Source organism: Patiria miniata, unplaced genomic scaffold (genome assembly GCF_015706575.1).
Source record: "Patiria miniata isolate m_02_andy unplaced genomic scaffold, ASM1570657v1 HiC_scaffold_1, whole genome shotgun sequence".
NCBI classification, from domain to species: domain Eukaryota; kingdom Metazoa; phylum Echinodermata; class Asteroidea; order Valvatida; family Asterinidae; genus Patiria; species Patiria miniata.
Window position 1 is genome coordinate 35261843 of NW_024037047.1, and position 21236 is coordinate 35283078.

Genomic DNA, 21236 nt, shown 5'->3' on the forward strand with positions numbered 1-21236 from the left:
CAAAGACAAAACACAACAAAACAATGAAAACAGAAACAGAGAAACAAACGAAGTGGACATAAACTTAATAAACTATACAGACGGACATACGAAACATACTAGTGATACAACGACACAGTTTATAAAATGGATGATGCAAGCAAAAGAAAGAACAATTAAAGCAAACGGTATGAATGTAGAAAAACCAACAAAAGACAAAGCAAACTATGCTATATACTGGGAGATAAGATGGTTCTTGAAAGTGGTTTTAAAACGGCCAACAGAGGACTGCGATTTCATAGACTGACTGAGTCCATTCCATAGACGAGGTCCATAAAAACGAAGAGTGTTCATTACGTATGATGTGCGTGCAAGAGGGATGTAGTAGTTATTATGTGATTTCTTGTATCATACTATGATTTCATTGGATCTACTATTTGGTAATGTATGCAGGGCCCCAATGGACACCAGTTTTTACTTGGTAGTACACTCCTTGGGTATACTATTGCAGTAAGTGAAGTAATAAATGTGTGACTTGTGCTGTCAGTCATTATGCTTTTGTAGACACATGACTACCATATTATGCACTTTAATTTCATTACATTTTCGTTTGATCTAGGAGTGCCTAATATTCTGAGTGTTCAAGCAGTTAACAGTGTTGGATTAAGGAGAACTGTCTATGCCACCAGCTTGACCGTAGATAATACTCCACCTACTGTTGGACAGGTATGGATTTTTTTTTACTCTCTTGCTTATGACAATTAAAACACGGCGTAATACAGGATCTCACAGTTAACATTAAGATGTCTCACATTTAAGAAGTCTTGCACTAACATAATATATAATAATAATATGTTGATACTGCCGGGAATAAACGTTTCCCATTAACTGGAATATTTCATGATTTCTCCATTCAGACCCCCCCCCCCAGTAATCAATACAAAGTTACATAGCAAATAAGAATGGATTATATGTCACAAAAACAATTGAGTTATATACATGGTTGGAAAGCCCACAATATAAGCTTTCATTTGGTATATAACAGAGCTCCATACCCCTCCCATCCTGGAGATATGACACATTTGCATATTTATTACTTCCTTGGAGTTCAAATTACACAACAGAGAAAACAGACTTTGAAGTAGCTGGCTCTGTTGTAGATTTGGGCACGATGCACTCAAAATTGTCGTTTTTCACCACTTTATTCATCAACATCAACATTTTTGTTAATGAACTCTGAAACTTTAGGTATTGATATGCATTCATGACAAAAAATGAAAATCACATTTTAAGAGACTTTCACCCTCTCAATGTTGAGCAGGCCATTACATGATAATGCACAGCATGATTTAACACCCTCTGTTGTGGTGGAGCAGGTCACATATTGCAGTCAATCCATCTGAAATGTTGGAAGTACCTTCTCACCAGATGACGACTTGTTAAACGATGCATCATCCAACTAATGGCTGTCCTTTTCCTGTCTGCCATTACCATTCAGGTTCAGTGTCCGGCCTTCATCCATGCCAATAGCGCCCTCTTGTGTAGTTGGACTGGTTTCTTGGATGCCGAGTCTGGCGTTGATCATGTGGTATTTCTGGTTGGGACGGCCCAGGGACAAAAAGACGTGTTCCAGTCGGATGATCTGCCTGGCTACCTCACTCACTACAGTGTTACAGCAAGTGAGCAACAGACACTTGAAACCAAACATTTGAATGGACGCTTTCTGCGGGTATCTCCAAGAAAGTGATGTCATTAATCACAGTTTTCCAAATTGCAGGGTGTATCCAAAAAAAAAGAAAGCCAGATGTAAATAAGGGAATAAATGTGTGTTTCGGAGGTATTATAACACTCTGTTTGAGTCTGGATGGGTGATAATTACCCGTGGCGAATACCTTTTTGGTAAAAAAAACAAATCTTTTCGGTCCAAAAATCAAAACAAGTCAAAAACTAGACGTTAACCATTTTGTTCAACAATTTTACTTCATGTTTTACGAAACACCCTTCTGACTATAATATGGAATGCCCCTCCACAATTGCATGCGCGTCGCGCATTCCACCTCCATGGTCGCGCGTACTGGGCGATGTCACGCAAAACGCAAAAGGCTGGTGTAGTGTGAATATCGGACTATGAAATAATGATTCACTGGTTGTTTTGCACATGCATACGTGGGGAATTTGAACGTTCAACCAATAAAACATAAAAGGCACCGGATTTCATGGGAGTCCAAATTTCATGTGACACTGGAAAAGTGTTTAAGACCAGCTAGCCATGTCTTTATCATCCATTTAAGACCGGCCACGTGACGGGCTCTCGACCAATAGGAATGCGTAAACGGTCTTAGGTATTTATGAATGCAAGTTATAAACAATCTAATAATATTTTGAAATAAGTTAAAGATCATGTGAAACACCAATGTGTCCTCATTCCAGTGACATGTTGATTGTGTGTCTGTGGCCATGGATGACTAAACATTTGTTGTTATTCTGTCAAGGGTGAAAACCTGCACTGGGCCAAGTTAACGCGCCTGTATAGAATACAAACGTAGATATGCAAATAGCCGTACAAAAGCAGTACATGATTTTGGGTTTTACATAGAGATTGCACAAACATAGGTGCGCCCAGCAGGCATCACATTGTATATCGAGCCAGCGCTCTAATAATTTAATATAGCTCTGGCTGGTTGTCACTGGCTGTATAGTTATTTTTGACTCTCGGTAGAGTTATAATTTAATGACTAAACATAAGCCATTTTTTTTCTTTGGTTGATGTCTCATTCAAAGGTGACCAACTTTTGCATTGCAAGAAAAATAGCACTTTAGAAAAGGAATTTTTTTTTTCGGGATGAAAATAGCACGGGGGACATAACTGTAATTATAAGCCATCCCCAAATTGTTATTCATGGTAATGTCTCAAATGAGTGAGCGGACAGTTATTGGATAATTTTGTACTTTGCAGATCTGAATTTGATTCACAACCGAGTCTACTATGTCACTGTGGAGGCCTTCAATGCTGTCAACCAAAGCACAATGGCATTCTCTGGTCCTATTGAGATTGATGATACACCTCCAGCATACGGCCTTGTAGTGGAGCTATCTGGTGTGTATAGCTTCAATTTCAGTGATCCTGTGAACCAACCAGAATGGGAGTGTGCAAGCGAAGAGGAATGCTTGAGCTTGGACGGAGAGTGTCTGGAATCGCTTACCCAGCTGCAGATCCTATGGCAGCCGTTCACTGACGAAGACACTATGATCACCAAGTATGAGGTTGCCCTGGGCACCATACCAGGAGGGTCTCAGATCAGACCTTTCTACGAGGTGTCCAAGGACCAGACTTCAGTGCTCATTACCAACATTGATCTGAGCAGTGTCCGTAGAGTCTACGCCACAGTGAGAGGCTACAACGAAGCCGGTCTGACCAGCACCGCCGTGTCCAATGGCATCTATGTCAGCCGGTTCAGTGCAGGACTTCAACTTCTCAGACCATTCCAGGTCAAAGATGGAGTCACCGATGTAGACTTGGAAGACTCAGACTTCCAGACCTCGCTGCATGAGATGAGTGCATCCTGGGATTTCAGCGGGGATCCGTGTCCAATGAAGAAGTATGAATGGGCCATTTACAGAATTGACGGGCAGGAGATTCAACCATTTACCAATGTTCTAGGTAATAACACAACTTTGCCATTGAACTGAAATCGCTCTTTGCTTAAAGACCATTTCAGTATACATGTAAACAAATATGTTATCTCTCATGCTGTTTTACCATGACTTGCTGTTTTAATATTTTATTTTTTATTTTTTATTTTATTTTATTTATTGCTTTTGGTAATGAAACCAAGGATTCCCCAAATAGCGCCCTAGGCACTGTAAACTCAAAAGCCTGAAGAAACCTGTAGAGAGAAGTGAATGAGAAGAAATTACAGTTTTAGAGGTGGGAGGAAAAAACTCAGACGAATGTTCTGGGGAAAACCCATGGAATCAGGTAGGGACTGAAAACCCAATCCACATATTGACCCGGGCGGGATTCGAACCCGGGTCACAGCTGTGGAAGGTGCGGAAAGTACCGCTACGCCAACCTGACTCTCCCTATTACGTAATTTTTGATAAAGGAATTTTATATCAATGTGATGAAAGAATAAGGGTGTGCATCGGAACCGGGTGCCCGGGTACCCGACTGCTGATGTCAGGAACTGGTTCCACATTATGGAATCAGGTACCCGTAACCAACTTTTCAAATAACTTAGTAATTTCTCAGACAATGAAAAAAAAGGTGTTTAATGGCATTTGTGGGGAATTATCAAAATGAAAATGAGATACATGGAAAAGCAAAACAGCAAGGACTTCTTCTGAAAAAGTCCTTGGTTAGGATGAAATATCAGGCCACTCTAATTTTTAAAGCATTATCTTTTAGTTTTGGATGTCAAGTGTTAGCATTTATTGCCCAAAGCAGCCATATAGCCATGTCTCTTTAATATACGGCCCCTCTTTACAAAATAAGTCTTAACCAGTTAACGCTGGGTTTATTTTGACAAGAACAGACCGAGGCACGGGTTTAATATTCACTCGACTGCAATGCCAGGTGGGTCGAAGCCATCACCCAGGGGCTAGAGAGTCATTTCCGGCCTCGGTCGGAGGCTGTGGCTTGCCGACAGATATTTTCCGGCCTCGGTTGTTGCAGGTTTTTCAGTCATCCAATCTGACTCTCGGAAAACTTTTGCTTGTATACATGGCCTCCGGCGCGAACTGGTTAAGGCCATATTTGTTTACTCCTTCATTATCAGTATGCATTGGATTGAAAATACTTCATTTTATGTCACACGAAGTTTGCCATTCAGAGGAAAATGGATGTTCAGTGGGTGGAAATATTATTGACTTCTTTGTACTTGTTTAATTAAGGCCGTAACTTCCTGGTCATAAATCTAAGTTTAATTTCTGCGTCTGCATGGATTTATTTTTGACTTAGAGCGAACCTCAGACACCAACACAGACATTCGAATGACCGATGGTGAGACCTACTACACCCTGGTGCGGGCTACTAACGCCCTGGGCCTGGCTGTCACAGTCCGATCTGATGGAATCACTGTCAAGCGTGATCCCTTGATACCTGGCCAGGTCTATGATGGCCTCCTAGTTGGCTATGATTTGACTTACCAGAAGGAGTCTGATAGGATATCAGCAAGCTGGAAGGGCTTTGGACAAGGGATGCCGATTAAAGAAACTATCCATCACACAGGTATGTGTTGACAGATTGAAGGTAGACAGTCTGCTGTTAGGGTTTAAATTTTAAGCTAAAGTCAACCAGATTTTTTCTTGGTTCTTGGTTCTTGGTTGGTTGTTCTCCTAAATACTCCACGTGGGGGTTTATACAGGAGGCCAGAAACACCGGGGCAAACCCCTTCTCTTAGCGATAAGTGTCACTGGGTTCTTTTACGTGTATTATACAACACACGGGACCTACGGCTTTACGTCCCATCCGAAGGACGAAGCAATAATGGTTAAGTGCCTTGCTTAAGAGCACAAGTGTCCGCCGGCGGGCTCGAACCCACGTCACTAGTAGTTTGAAAAAAAAAACTAGAACAGAAATAATTAAACTACCTAGGCGCTGATCCAGACGGGGGAGGGTGGTTTGGGGGTCGAAAGTTTCAAGCATTATTGACGTCCAAATTAGTTGAGAAGCATTTTGTGTCAGACAAAATGGACAAAAATTCTGAAATGTTTGGGATATCTGTACCTCAAATTTGAAAGCCAAAGAGGATGTTGTGTACAGTGATGTGCATTGTAGCAGTCTTCAACTGTATAGTGCTTTATAGACTTTTGACTTTTGACTTGAATTCCCTACATTCATTGCCATGAATCCCCTTCAGGAAATGCTAAAGTCACCAAAGACCACATCACAGAGCAAACTGTGGATTACTACGAGGCTGCAGTTGGAACTGACCGTCGCTACCCTAAGACCAGAGACAACGAGGTGCCCTTCACTTATGTTGGACAGAACACAACAGTCACTTTCAGTAACCTCAACCTCATGGCACGAGACTCAACATATTACGTAACAGTCAGGGGATATAGTGCTAGCTTTGCCACAGCTGAGGTGACATCAACAGGAATCAATGTTGGTATAGACAGCACAGTGCTTGGTAGGTTATTCTCCGTTTTGACTTTTCTTCTGTCATGTTAGGGATATCTAAGCAGAGGGTAAAATTGACATCGAACATCAGACATTCACTAACCATTGTTCGAACAAGTTGGTAGTGTAAGCACTTTTTAGGTTACACATGACGGAGCTCATGACGGTTGCTGGGTTGTATTTGTCTGAACCTTTACTTGCATTTGGGCTCCGTGTTCAAGTACTCCTTCAATGGCCAGAAAAGGAGAGTTAGGGAGACCTAGTCTGGTTCCCAGTTTATCCACTGCGTATTTTGAATGATCCAAAGTTATTGGGGGTGGTCATTAGATTGGGAGACCAAAACAAGTTAAATTCAAACGTATTCGCGCTCCAACGACACCTTACACTCATGCGAATGTACATGCTTTACAGGGTGAGTTAAAAAAATGTCTCTTTGGATAAGTCCTTGTCTCCGACAAAAACTGGAAAGGTTTTTTACTAGTTTTTTCTCTTCAGCAAACATTCAATCTGGGTATTGGCCACAGTCAGTTCAAGTTTCAGCCATGTATGAAAAGGATACTGGCCTTTAGTGACTGCCCAACACAATGTTGTAGGCCTCTTACTATCAGCACAATTGTATGCAGCAATGGGCCTCTGGACAATTAAAGAAATGAAAGGAATAACAGAAACGATGTTATTTAAATGAAATTACATTTATTGAACTGGACACTCCTGCTGATCGACCTTCCACCTGTCTGCCATTCAGATCAATGCATAGTTGTGCCCATGTCCTCATGTCTGCAATAGCTCTGCGGACTATCTGTCTTCTTCTGAGGGCTTGGATTTCAACAGTTATTCATTGGCGAAGTCCATGCAGGGTGTTTGGCACGATGCGTTACGCCTGGTCCTTGAAGTACCCCCTTAGAAAAAAATCAAGGGGGGTAAGATCTGGCAACCTTGGCGCCCCTTGTTCAGGTTCTTGCTTGTGCCATTTTGTCCATACATTTCTGTGCACTGTCCGAGCGTTAGGCTGCCATAAGCTCTGAAAAGTGTTCTTTAAATTGACGTATCGTGTTTTGTATGCTACCTGTTCCACAAAACGTTCTGACCATCAAGGCCCTTTGGACAGCTGTAAACTGTGGCCTTACCATATAGGGCTACTTTGGAATGTTCTGTCTTGCAGTGTGCTGGCCATTAAATAACTATCTCCTTAAAATATTAGGAAGCATTGTGTTGGTAGTGTTTTTGGGTAGTCACAAAGAAAGGCCAGTATCCTTTTCATGCATGGTTGAATATCAGTGAAACTCGTACTGACTACGGTCAATATCCAGACCGACTGTTTGCTGAAGAGAAAAAGCTGGTAACATTTTCAATTTTTGTGGGAGACAAGGACTTGTCCAAAGGGACATGTTATTTAACTCACCCAGAATGGTTTGTATATTTCTTTGTGGTTGAGTAGATATAAATGTTGCATTGAAAAAGGAAAAAAAAAAAACATTTCCCAAACTAAGAACTCGTACTGACTATGCTCAATACCCAGACCGACTGTTTGCTGAAGAGAAAAAGCTGGTAACATTTTCAATTTTTGTGGGAGAGAAGGACTTATCCAAAGGGACATGTTATTTAACTCACCCTGAATGGTTTGTATATTTCTTTGTGGTTGCCTGAGTAGAAATAAATGTTGCATTGAAAAAGGAAGAAAAAACATTTCCCAAACTGGGAACTTGATTTCTCTAGTTCACGCTTTAATTTGTTTCCAGCATCCAGTGGGTAAGCTTATGATATTTTTTGTGTATCTGGTAATAATGCACACCAGCTTTAAATTTCTCTATTATTGGTTTTTACATCTGTTTAGGAAGTGAGGTGGAAGTGCCAGAGTATGTAAACTCTGTCTCTGAGGTTCAACTCATGTGGGCTAAATTTCAATCCACCTTCCCCATCCTGCTGTATTACGTTGGTCTGGGTGAACCATCCACTTCCTCCATCCCACCTGAAGATATGGACTGCCTGGATATGCTGTTGGGGACAACGAAGGCCCAGACTACATTCCATGAGAGGTCGATGCATTTTGTAGGCAAAGACACCTTTGTGGAGGTCAAGGGTCTGAATCTGACGCAGGAAGGATCCTACTATGTCACTGTTGTGGGTGGGTGAATATTGTAACTCTATGTGCAGGGTAGATGGGTAGCTTGAGCGAGAACCTACTAGAGAGAGGTTGAGTTGTGACATATTGACTGTGCATCATAGGGCATTGTTTAACTTCTGTCTAATGAAAGCAAATTGTCTAAGAATGAAGCTGATCTCACTTGCCTCAACAATATCAACCCATTTCATGGCACATTATAACAATACTGGGCAGTTACCCATCTTTGGTGGCTCGTAGGATGCATAGAGTAGCTGGATGTAGCGATTGATTACCATGAGAAGTTGTCCCCCTACTGCGATCCTTTTGCGCCCGCCCCGAAATTTGTGCCTTTTTTGTCATACAGACCCATTATGAGCAGCGACCTCTATAGTCATATTTGTGTGTAGCTTGGGAGTTCCCATATCAGATGCAGTCACAGTGTGAGAGCGTGAATGCATTCATATACCGGCGTGAATGTATGCACGTACATACGCTGTATGTACGTATGTACGTCGGAGAGAGGACCCGTGGGGAGGGGCCCAGGGTCGCAATCGCTTAAAAGATTGAAAAAATCTAAGTTTAAGCCCGGACAAACATCCCATCATCCAGACATCCAAGCAAACATCCAAATGCTTAAAAGCTCACCTGTTTCCAATTTCATGTTAATACATGTAGGTCTGTTTTCATTATCTTGTGTTGCTTTTAGCGCCATGATCTAGATGGAATGGCGCTTTATAAATCCTGTTATTATTATTATTATTATTTATCGGTTGCCATGACTCATGAGGGAGTGTAGTTGAAAACAGGATGCGGGGGGGGGGGGGGGGGGGGGGGAACCTCCCACATAGGGGCCATTGACCAGCGCTGACCATGAGGTGTGGTCAATGCATTAATTTTACAGGGCGTCCTGAAAAAAAAAGTTCATGTAAACCCCTCCATTTTCGCTAATTTACAACCAGAATTTTCTGCGAATGCTTACACCATCTTCAAGGTAATAGATTTAGCTTGAGAATATCGTTTGTTTCATTGAGATTGCTTTTGTAAATCCAAAGATATCTTTGAATAACGGCAAAGCCAAGAAACCCATTTTGTGCCACTTTCTGTGAAGTAGTTAAAATCAGTATAGTCCTAGTCTAAAACCAAATCACTTTACTATTAGTGATTTTAACATTTTTAAGTAGTGTGTGCAATATTTAGTTATGTTTAATTGAACTCTTCCATTGACGTTTTAAAGAAGTGAACCTGTCTGTACTATTAAATTGTTTTAACATAAGAACAAAACCCTATATTGTTGTGAGAATGGAACGTTTGTCTTACACCCATGGGGATAATCTTATCAAAAGAGCCATACTGGCATTGTGTGATCTTTGAAGCACTCACTTCCTAAAAGTGGCACAGAATGTTTTTTTTGGCTTTGCGGTTATTCAAACATATCTCTGGATTTACAAAAGCAATCTTAATTAAATAAACGGTATTTTGTAAACAAGATCGTGTAAACATTTGCAGTAAATTCTGGTTGTAAATTGGGTAAAAATGGCTGGGTTTACATGCACCATTATTTTCAGGACACCCTGTACTTCTACATGCATACATATCCTCCAAAGTGGTTATCTAAAATGAAAATCAACATTTATTTCTTTTGTGTAATTATGTTTTTGTTTTTTTTGCACAGAAAAAAACATGTTTTTTTCATGCTCCTGTCTTTCTAGGAATGAACGAAGGAGGACAGTGTAACTCCTCCACTAGTTACTTCTCTGTGGATATCACACCACCTGTTGAGGGTAGGCTGCGTGTTGGACCTTTCTATGACATGGTAAGTCATCAGGAGATCAGTGTATTGTGTTTCTGTATTTACATGTAAATGTGGCATCCTACCATTAAGGTTTGGTTGCATGCTGGACCATTCTCTTACATGTAAGCTACACTCAGGAGGGTAATGAAAAGGCTTTTTTTTTTGCTTTCTCTCTCTTTTTGGGAGGGGGGGGGGGCCTGGTTGGTTATTCTCAAATCTTCCAGAAGCTATATGCCCAGTTTCAATTTAATTTTGACATGAAGTGATTTTTAAACAAGTGAAGTGTTTTTTATACCTAGTGTGCATGAAACTCAACTTTTAAGGTGTTCCAATCATTTATCACCACTGCTGAACTCAAACGTTTAGTAATCAGTGACACACTTTTTAAGAAAAACAAGTGCAAGTGCACGATAAGCTCTGGGCCAAGTTCGGGCAAGGACCATTAGTCGACTAGTGGTTGATATTGTGATGTACCTGCGACTGATAGCAACGTGCGAACGTCTCTAGTCAAACGCTGGTCAAAATGTCATCGCAAAACTTCTGGATCCTGGCTCTCTGCTACTTTGCTAGCGTTATGAATGCGCACGGCTATTGGTTACCAGCGATGCAACCAGCCCCAGTAGGTTGGTTCCATATAGTCGACTAGCGTAGTCAACCATCGTCAACTAGACAGAGTTCGGGCAAACGTTAGTTGAACTATGGTTAACCATTGGTCAACTATAGTCCTTGCGCGAACTTGTCCCAGGCTGTCTGGCAGGAAAGTCTTGCATGAAATCTATCCTTGCCTGATGCGGTCTACGTAAACGTAGCCGGTACTAGGGTTTACACATGTAGCGTGAATGTCGAATAAGAAACTGGCTACTTATTCAACGTTGAACGTCGGACGGGGCACCGGTCACCTTTCTGCACCAGCGAATCACCAAAATAAGCCCCCTAAGTTTCCCAAAAAATATAGCGCGCTATATACCACGTGAGATAGCACATGACTGTAACATTACTGCACATATCTCACCTACATTTACAACATTTTCATAAATGGCTTCACGAAGTGTTACAAAATTTTTGTTGTTAAGTATTTAATTTATTTTGTTTGCATTTTTGTGAAGATTAAAATTTGGTAGGAGGTTCGTTTTTTGGTCAATTTTTCGGGGGACCGACCAACCACAGAGTGACATGTTGAAGTTCTGGTGCCAGAGCTTAATAAATCCTATGTAAATAATAAGAACATGTATCATCAATGTCTCGTGCATCATCATCTAGAATCATGTAGAAATTGGCAGCATCTTTCAGCGCTTCTTTGTTGACACATAAAACAGCAACTGTGCTTTATTCCTTGCCAATATTTCATGCAACTGACTAAAACCTACCAATCACACTCACACTGAATTACCTGTCTGTGACTGTTGAATCTTGTATTTCCAGCCTGTTGCCTATACTGACAGCACTGAGTCTGTCTCTGTGGTGTGGGAGGATTACAGAGATGATGAGAGTGGAATCAAGTCCTACAACCTCCGCCTTGTGCAAGCTGCATCATGTAATGAGGATGAGGATAACCTTACTGCGGTAGCCAACCAAGACTGGCTGGTACTCGGCCCAGCTATTCAGGATTTCACATTCGTGGACTTGAACCTAATTGTGAGTTAAATTTAAAAAAAACCACATTAGGGTTTGTAACTATGGAATTGTGTTCTGTTGACTGTGTTTTTGTAGGCATTGACCTAAGACTAATGACGTCACACTTTGTTCACATGTGCGCTTCCCATAGGAGCCAGGTGGGGACGGGAGCCAATGGTCCCGCCTGGCTCCCATAGGAAAGCGCAAATGTGAACAAAACGTGATGTCATTATATCGTAGGTCTATAAAAGTTATTTATTTGTTCAAATCATATTTAAGATGTAGTAAAATGTTCATATTCTCCAACAAAATCTGATTTTGTTTTCTCTTGACCAATTTTCAACTTGCAGAGATGCCACTTTTCCGGTTTTAACCGGAATTTCGGTTTTTAAAAAAAATCTCACAAAATTCCGGCCGTTTTTCCGGCCGTCAAATTTATTAGAAAAAGAGAAGAAAAACTGTGGAAATGCGTTGATTATTACCTCGATTTAGCACATTTAGGCGCACGCATGGCACAACGTTGTTCGTTGAAGTAGTCTTAAAAACAGTCTTTGTGTATGTTGTTGCCGAGCCTGCATGCGATACAAGCGGCCAACGTACTTGCACGCAGTATACAACGGCGCCTCGGGCGTGCTTCACCGCGTGCGGGCGTGTTGTGTGCTAAGCACACGTAGCATTCAGCCTGGAAATCAAGTCTATTATTTCAGCTATCAGTGGTCTCCGATCGCAGTGATATATGTGAATACAAAAAATGCGGGTACCAACCATGTTTTCGTTGAGCGCATCGCGTGGTGCAAGGATCATGTACACCGACAGCAGTGTTGTGGAATCGTGCATGTTTCGTGTCGAATATTACTTGGAAATTCGGGTAGGCAGAATAAATATTAGGAATATGGAAAAAGTCAAAGTGATTGAACGAACCGACAGCTTTAAAGGCCATAGAAGCAAAATTAAAAAATAAACAGAACTTGGCTTGGCTACAACTAGATGACAACGGGGACTTTTTGTCGGACATGGAGTGGCTTTTTTACACACAAAAAAGTTCTGTTTTTTTCAAGCAGCCGTTCCTTTTTTTTAAGCAGACCCAGTTCCGTTTTTTTCAAGCAGACTCTGTGGCATCTCTGAACTTGTTAACCAAAAAAAAAGCAACTTTTTGTCTATTTTGGGTGTCTACAATCCCTTCGAAAAAGGCGTCTGGTTGCTTTTGTGAACAAACTGATTCCGGCTGTTTCCCAGTCCCCCCGTTATCGATTCTCACGGCAAATAGTTCAAAATTGTAAAGTAATTATTCCATAACTAAGCGAGGGCCGATGCAAGATTGTGTTGCTAGAAAAATAGAAATTTAAAAACAAAAATCTTTTATTCTTTTTTTCAGGTTGAATCTTGAAAGTAGTATGGAAAGTATATCTTTACGCTATCGATGTGTGTATCATTGAAACAAATGTGTTTGAATCGTCAGTAATACTTTCCCAATTCTAAATTTTGTCATGGATTCGACTATTCCGTTTTGAAACAGTTATTGACATTATAAGCCAGTTAAGTTATCTCGATGAAGTAGTCCAGTTCAAAGGTCGTTTGGGGTCAAATTGCTGAGGTGATGTTATGTGATGTTACGCAAACGCCCATTCTCCTCGTAATTGACCTATCGCGGTAGAATTGCATCGACGCAGCTTGTGAAATATTGTCCAATTACATGATATACAAATGGACGCGGAACAGGCAAAGTCTGAAACAAAGGAAACGTAAAGTGCAAAATCCCATAGGGTTGTCTGAGGAGCGTGGCTAACTCGCAAACGTTGATATTGTCAATTAACGCGCGAGCATTCTGTGCCCATTTCCCTGCATATTCATGCACTTTCAATGAGCATTTGATTGTCCTGAATGACCCGTGACTTGACAAATCAACCCTATGTTGTTCAGCTATCGGTAGTTAAAGAGGTTGTGGAATGCTCCAAGACATTTCCGTCATTTTTTGGGTATATGTAGCCTAAGTTGTGATGAAATAAAAACGACTATTGTTTCTGTCATGAAATTAGTACAAAGGTTACTTTTGAGAGCTATTTTTCAGGTCCTGTTCCGATCCGAACGTGCAATTTGTGTAAAAGTTGTCGTTGCGGGCAGCAAACAAAACACAGTAAATCGTGACGTAATAAACAGGACTCGTTTATGCTACTCTGCATCGGGAGTCCTGTTTATTACGTCACAATTTACTGTGTTTTGTTTGCTGCCCGCAACGACGACTTTTACACAAATTGCACATTCGGGTCGAAACAAGCATGACAGGACTTGAAAAACAGCTCTCAAAAGTACCTTTTGTACTCATTTTATGACAGAAACAATAGTCGTTTTTATTACATCACACCTTAGGCTACATATACCTGAAAAATGACGGAAATGTCTTCGAGCATTCCACAACCTCTTTAACCATGCAGGAGACTGTACTATCCCAAGGAGGACCATCTTTGTACTCGTCTGAGCCGACAGCAAGTTTAAACGTGACCTATGGTTAAGCACACATTATCCATGAGCAGTTGATTTGAATTGGAACTTGAGGATTCGTGATTGACTTGCAGGGACATGTGAAGGACTGGACTACATCCCTGACATTGAAACGATTGTCAAGGGCTTGATTTAGGTTGTACTTGCAAAGTTCACCATTAAATCATTACCACTGATCATATACCATTTCCTTTCTGCACAGACAAACCAGCCCTATTTTGTTCAGCTGTCAGTCGTTAACCATGCAGGAGACAGTGTCTTATCCCAAGTAGGACCTATCTTTGTTGACTCGTCTGAGCCGACAGCAGGACTGGTAGTTGATGGAATGGACTTCAAGATGGACATGACAGACAGCGGCGACAGAACCCAAGTTACTGGTAAATGGAAATTGCTACATAATTTAGTTAATGTTCTTGCATGGATAGTGCAGCAAGTTTAAACGTTATGGTTAAGCATAGTTTGACTAACTTCATTTAACACGGGTTTGACCGCTCAACTTTGGAATGTACTCCACAGCACGCATGGTTGCATTGCTTGTTGCCATGCATATCATTATGTACAGCAGGGAGCCAGCATCCGATTTCACGAAGCGCTGCAACTCGCGACGCGTCGTATCATCTATTTCACGAAAGTTGCGATGTGTTGAACGCGTCTTAAGTTCCTTGACAACAGCTTAAAACACGTCGCAAGTTACGACGTGTCTAGTGGTCATCGCAAAATAAGAAGAGTCTCTTTCTTAGCCAGTTTGATGCCATAAACATTGCATAAACGAGATTATAATACATGTACCAAGGCAATGTGTGTAAAGTTGTAAATAGAAAATTCATTGAATAATTATGAATTAGACTGGAATATTGCACTTGAAATTTCAAAGTAGCTATACAGTCCACTGAAAGCTTGTTTTCCTTCAAAATTGCAGCACGGCCGCCATTTTGTTTTACGTTTTAACAAATTTCGAGCTGAGATCCGATGACTCTTTGTTGAATATTTACTGTACGCTGACTAAATACATAAAACAGTCACCAAGTTGTGCTATAAATACACCTATGACACGTTGCACTTACGACGTGTTTTGTGAAATGGATGACAGGACGCGTCGCAGCTGCGACCCATCGTAAGTTACGAAGAGTTTCATGAGATCAGGTGCTGGACCGAGAAGCATTGAGATGACTTTTTGAGGCACATCGACTCAACTTCTGATCGGAATGTGCACAAACCTGGCATCTTTGTGTCAACCCTGTTGGGCTCGAGTCCAGGGTTCGGACTCAAGTCAGTCTCGAGTCACAATGGGCAGAAGATTCAGACTCAGACTTGACCATCATGACTCAGACTTGACGCTAATGAGTAGGGACTCAGGAGTCATGCATGTTTATACCAAAACAAAATTTACTTTAAAAAAACATAATTCTGGGCCCAATTTCGTGGTTCTGCTAACCACAGCATTCCGCACTTACGATCACCACTTTGTGCTAACCGGGCTAGCAGAAAAATTCTGTGCTTACCATGTAAGCACAAGATCCTTAGTTACAGGATGTACGCATGCGCAGAAGCCAAAATTCCTTGCTAACCCGTGCAATATACTTACCGTAAGCAAGGAATTTTCGGCTGCTTTCACTAACAGTAAGCATGAAATGGGCCACGATGTACATTTTCTGGAAGTAACGTTAAAGCAATGCTAGAGAACGTTAAGCACATGAACTCTATCACACTACTTTCTAGGTGGTGTTATTTTTGTTAAAAATCATCCCTCCCAGAGTTCACACAACAGTGCGCCACTTACGTATCACTTACATGTGTGTCCGTGTCTATGCACATCTATTTCACACAACATACATGTACAAACCTTGAGTAAACATACTTTCAAGCATACGTCACGTCGCATGGACCTATTTCTGCAAGATCGTTATTGGGCAGAGCACCAAGAAATAATGCTGGTATTCTGTGCCACCTTAGGCAATGGTTGATGCAATGAACCAGCGAATTTGGCTCTGAACTGATGGTTCCGCTGCGACTATGGCCAGATCCCTGCATAGGCCTGTAGATAGGCAGATGCACTGATATGGCCATAGACATGTGTACCACGTTGGCTTTGAGGATGCTGCACGTTGTTTGCAGTTTCCATGCTTCGTGTTTTAGCACTTTGAAATTCAAACAGCTAAGGCCAGACTCGGAGACAGATTTGAACCAAATGGCTTGAGTCTTGGACTCTGACTCAAAGTGACTCGAGACTCAGACGCAACTCGACTAGAACATTGCTGTCATATCTCTGTCTTTTCATCAGTGAGGGGAAGTTTGTGAGTCTATAAGATTCATAAACAGACAGTATCTAACATCCTTACTAAAAATTTTAATCTATAAACTCATGTTGACTTGACTTTTACAGGCACAATCCTACACTTGCCCAACCCAGAGGGCCCACCCTGTCCACTGAGAGACATTCCCTTCACTGATCCACAGTGGTCAGCGATGGACTTCAAGGGACTCTGGAACATGAAGAGGGAGAAGTGGGACCTGGAGTATCAGTCACAGCAGGTAGGCTCCAGAAACGTCTTTCCGATAGTAATTGTATGAACTCAGTGGGGGAACAGAAGTTATTGTGACCACTCACTAAAGCTCAATATGTGGGACTCACTACACATGCCCTAAACCTTACATTTGGAGTTGTGGGCTACGTACATGTACTTGTATTGCCCTTGGATTGACGTATCTATTACTCCCCATCCACTGCACACATGGGCAACATCACGTGAGCTTCTTTAATGCCACACTGTATGAACTAAACGTGACATACATGTCAAACATTTGTGCATGCATGTCAGACATTTAGTATGTTTGTTATTAAATAAGACTTAAGGGTTTGCATATAGTGGACATGATCAATGAATGGAAAGTTTGCGATAACACCATGTGAATGATATCTCTTGGTGAGTTGTGTGGTTCTGAGAAGAACCAGTGTGTTTAACTCGAGGTTTCGATCCGTATGTTCTGCTCATCATCAGGAGACTCCTGATGATGAGCAGAGCATACTGTTCGAAACATCGAGTTCAACACACTGGTTCTTCTCCTAATGACTAGCAGAGCATATTGTTCAAAACGTCAAGTTAAACACACTGGTTCTTCTCAGAACCACACAAGTCACTAAGAGATATCTTTCATTCACATGGTGTTACTGCAAACCTCCCATTTAATGTTTGTGATTGGTCAAATATGCATAGGACGGAGCTTAGTGATTGGTCAGTTATTCCTCCCCTCAAGAACTTCCCTTGTGATGAACTGTCAAATAAAGCTTGATGTGTGCGGTACCATTCTTTCATTTCTTAGAGTACTCCACAAATACCGTCATACAAGAATAACATTTTGATCAATAAACTCTGTTTCTCATATAGATGCTGGTGTATTCCAACAAGTTGTGGGGTTTACATATGCATTAAAGCACAGATGCGTAAAAGGTGGAAGCTAAACGTTAACTTGAAACACAATGTTCACAAAAGAGATATATTGTCACAGGGTGTCCCTTCTAACTTCATCTTTTTTTGACTTCACCATTTAAATCTTGAAATGTTTAAGTATATTTATTTACATGTATATATCAATGTAAAATTCTGAGGTGTTTTCAGGCAAACATCTCAAGACCCATTCATTTTAACCCTGTTGCTGTTGATAACCAGGTACATGCGTCTGATGAGAGTGTGATGCTGATTATGGAGAGAGATACAAGAGGGCCTCGTATGCTGTCTGGAGCCTACGTCACCAATGCACAGATTGTGAGGAGCTCGAAATATGAGGTCAGTACTCAGCCAGAAACCTTGAGATATCAGCCCCTCACAGCCATGACATTAGTGGTGTGATTAAAGATATAGTCCATCATTTGTAATTTGTGCATTTTGTTCGTTCGTTTGAAGCAACAAAAGTGCTCAAAATCTAAAGAAGGGTACTGAACAACTAACCTGATGAAGTTTCAGCTCAGCTGTATATTCCGAGAAAAACAATATTCTAGGATCTCGATTTCAAATCAAAAGTTGCTGAATCATGTTTTGAATCGGGCTTGAATTCAGCGTCCGAGACACGTTCTCACTGAGCCGATTGCAGCTACGCGATGTTGCGCACTGATTCGACGAATTATAGCAACCTAAAATTTAATGTGGCCTGACGTTGCGAACTTAGCAAGTTCTTCTTCAGAGGCTAAAACAGAAATGACAGAGGTACATACATTAACATGGGGGTGCACACAAACATGCAGGGCTGAAAGAAGAAACACAAAAGGAGGATTAGGTGGGAAAGGTGAATTATAGCAACCGCGCATGCGTGTGCGTCGTGCTAATGCTTGCGCGTGCTTCGCCGAATAACAAAACGAACTACTAATTTAAATTTCCTATGGTGCATCTTAAGAAGCGCCGTTGGAAAGGCCTTCTTTCGTTGATTACTTCAAAATGACAGCTTGCCAGAAAGAATAATTTCACAGGGAGTTTAGTCCCCTTACTATCTTTCAACCAAGTATGTTTTTCGACAATAATTACGCCAGTTACTTTTCGGATAGCTGCAAATGATGGACTATAGCTTTAATGCATGAGAATCAGTAATGCCATCCAGGATGTTCATTTTGTCCCCAACAATTCCTGCAAAAAAATTTGCTTCAATTTCAGTTCATTTCAATGTATGAACAAAAGGCTATTGAATTCATTTATATTTCTGTTTTCGCATACATTTTCTTTTATTCTGACCATACCTTACCCATCCTCTTCGTACCCAGTGGCATATAAGGCTTCCATGCTCATTTTCCATCTTCTTTTATCCTGTGCATGTCCCCTGACTTTATTCCATGTTTTCCATCGGGATTCGTTTCTCTCTTTTTCAACTGTCCTCCTCCATGTTGTTTCCCGTCTTCCAACTTTCCTTCTGCCTTCAGGTCGCCAAGTCAAGTCTGTCATGCAGTGGTGATCAGTTTTTCTTCCTCATTACGTGACCTATCCACTTCCAACTTCTTTGTTTTACTTTTGGGTTATTTTTTTGAGATTTGGTTACGTTATTGAGTCTTTCATTGATATGATATTTGACCACCATATGTGCATTATGTTCTTCAGGCATTGATATTGGAAGGGGTTTAATTTGTTTTTGTCACGTTTGTTCATTTTCCACATCTCACATCCAAAGAACTGGTCTTGCTATGGTTTTAAAGAGTTTAATATCTTTTACATGTATACTTTGTATGTTTAATTTCAAGCGCATATTTGTCCATCTCAAATTTATTCTGAATACTAGAGTTATTGTCAAATTACTCATCATTCACATCAGGTCACAAGAAATTTGATAACCGGAGACAAAGGAATGCCTTTGTTGCAATTCATGTAAACAGTTTGTGACTCAACCAAAGACTGAATGACTTGATTGAGTTCTGAAGAGTTGACTTCAACTCTCACATACACACAATGGATATGACCTGCTTACTGCCAAGTACCTCAGAAGACTTCCTTTACCTTTTTTTCTGAAATGATAGTTTGACTTGAAAGCTGCCTCACCTGACCTGCACAGTGTGACCAGCATTCTGTTCTGGGATGGCCCAGATGGAGCAATAGGGGAATATGACTTTGGTGGACGGGAGAACTGGCAAGAAGGGATCTGTCAGTGCTGCTATGACCAACCCTTCAACCAGGTAAGTGAGGCAAACAGAAACAGGGGGCATGACTGCAACAGTGTTTATTTATACCATGGTTTAAGGGTAGAGTACATCATTTGTAATTTGTGTACTATGTTCGTTTGAAGCAACAAAAGTGCTCAAAGTCCAAAGAAGGGTGTTGAATAAACCTGATGAAGTTTTAGCTTAGTGATTGTGGTATATTCCAAGAAAACAATATTCTAGGATCTCGATTTCAAATCAAAATTTGCTGAGTCACGTTTGAATTGCGCCCAAATTTAGCGTTCACGTTCTCGTTCAGCCGATTGCAGCTACTTGATGTATGTCGCGAACTGAACCGCCGAATTGTAGCAACTTTTGAAGCAACAAAAGTGCTCAAAATCTAAAGAAGGGTGTTGAACAACTAACCTGATGAAGTTTAGTTGTGTCAATGCTTGCGGGTGCTTTGCCGAATTAAAAATGATTAATCCAAAATGACAGCTTGCCAGAAAGAATAATTTCACAGGGAGTTAAGTCCCATTACTATCTTTAAACCAAGTATGCTTTTCAACCATTGTCAACACTAATAACGTCAGTTACTTTCTGGATAACTGCAAAGGATGGACTGTAGCTTTAAGATTGTGAAATTTCATTGGTTGATGACTGTTCATATGACATATTTCATAAGTTAATGTCTGACCCTGATGTACATGACGTCACCTTGATATTCTTAAAAACAGTTGAATATTTTCATCCCTGCGCACAAGGTAGGTAATGTACCTCAGCGTTTGTTTATGGTGTAAATCGAGGACACACACGTGCAACATCATTGATGAATCGAGGTCAGAAACCAAATCGAGGACTCCGCGGTTGGAAAATGTGTACAAAACCAATGAGAGCTGTTGCAAAAAAGTTGGAGTACAAACAAAGGAAAAGGGAAGAGGAACAAAAGAAAATTCTCGATTTACACCTTAAAAAAAGGTGCTAGGGTGTGCGCGTGTATATGCAGACCAGTACGCATGTATATGTATTGCAGACAAGCATACCAATGACCATAGCATTGGACTCCAGAATTATAAATGCATTGGAGTGTCAAAACCAAAAATATAGTTTTTACAAATAAATACTGAATTTGTTTTATCCTTTTATTATTTCTTAAAACCTTTTTTCTTTTCAACAGTCAATGTGTCCTCAGTGTGACTGCCAGGAGTTCTTGGGGATATTGGATTCATCTCAGGACAACTCAACATTTGCCAGCACCACAAATAGGTCACTTGAAGCCACACCAACCAGCGAGGTCACAATCAGTAAGATGACTGAAGTGACCAGCCCTTCATTGACCACAATGGGTCCCGTCCCATGGACTATCCAGAAACTGGACGAAGATGGGGACAGTGTGTCTGATGATGAGAGTGGGAGATGGATATCACAACGAGCTTGCGGCATCCAACTCTATCCAAGTAAGATAATAGACCAATCCATTGAGCCCCTCCCCATGGTATTCTGACCAATC

At 41.0% G+C, this 21236-nt stretch overlaps 1 protein-coding gene across 1 annotated transcript in view; it reads left to right on the forward strand.

Moving 5' to 3' along the window:
* The window catches only part of LOC119729250, a 191710-nt gene that overhangs the window by 142299 nt on the left and 28175 nt on the right, over positions 1 to 21236 (forward strand). The window contains exons 98-110 of the mRNA XM_038201843.1: positions 599 to 705; positions 1478 to 1658; positions 2936 to 3640; positions 4940 to 5209; positions 5841 to 6113; positions 7938 to 8228; positions 9917 to 10020; positions 11422 to 11634; positions 14315 to 14489; positions 16496 to 16644; positions 17781 to 17897; positions 19607 to 19762; positions 20904 to 21183. Of these exons, the coding sequence (XP_038057771.1) occupies positions 599 to 705; positions 1478 to 1658; positions 2936 to 3640; positions 4940 to 5209; positions 5841 to 6113; positions 7938 to 8228; positions 9917 to 10020; positions 11422 to 11634; positions 14315 to 14489; positions 16496 to 16644; positions 17781 to 17897; positions 19607 to 19762; positions 20904 to 21183 (3021 nt within the window). The remainder of the gene's footprint in view (positions 1 to 598; positions 706 to 1477; positions 1659 to 2935; positions 3641 to 4939; positions 5210 to 5840; positions 6114 to 7937; positions 8229 to 9916; positions 10021 to 11421; positions 11635 to 14314; positions 14490 to 16495; positions 16645 to 17780; positions 17898 to 19606; positions 19763 to 20903; positions 21184 to 21236) is intronic.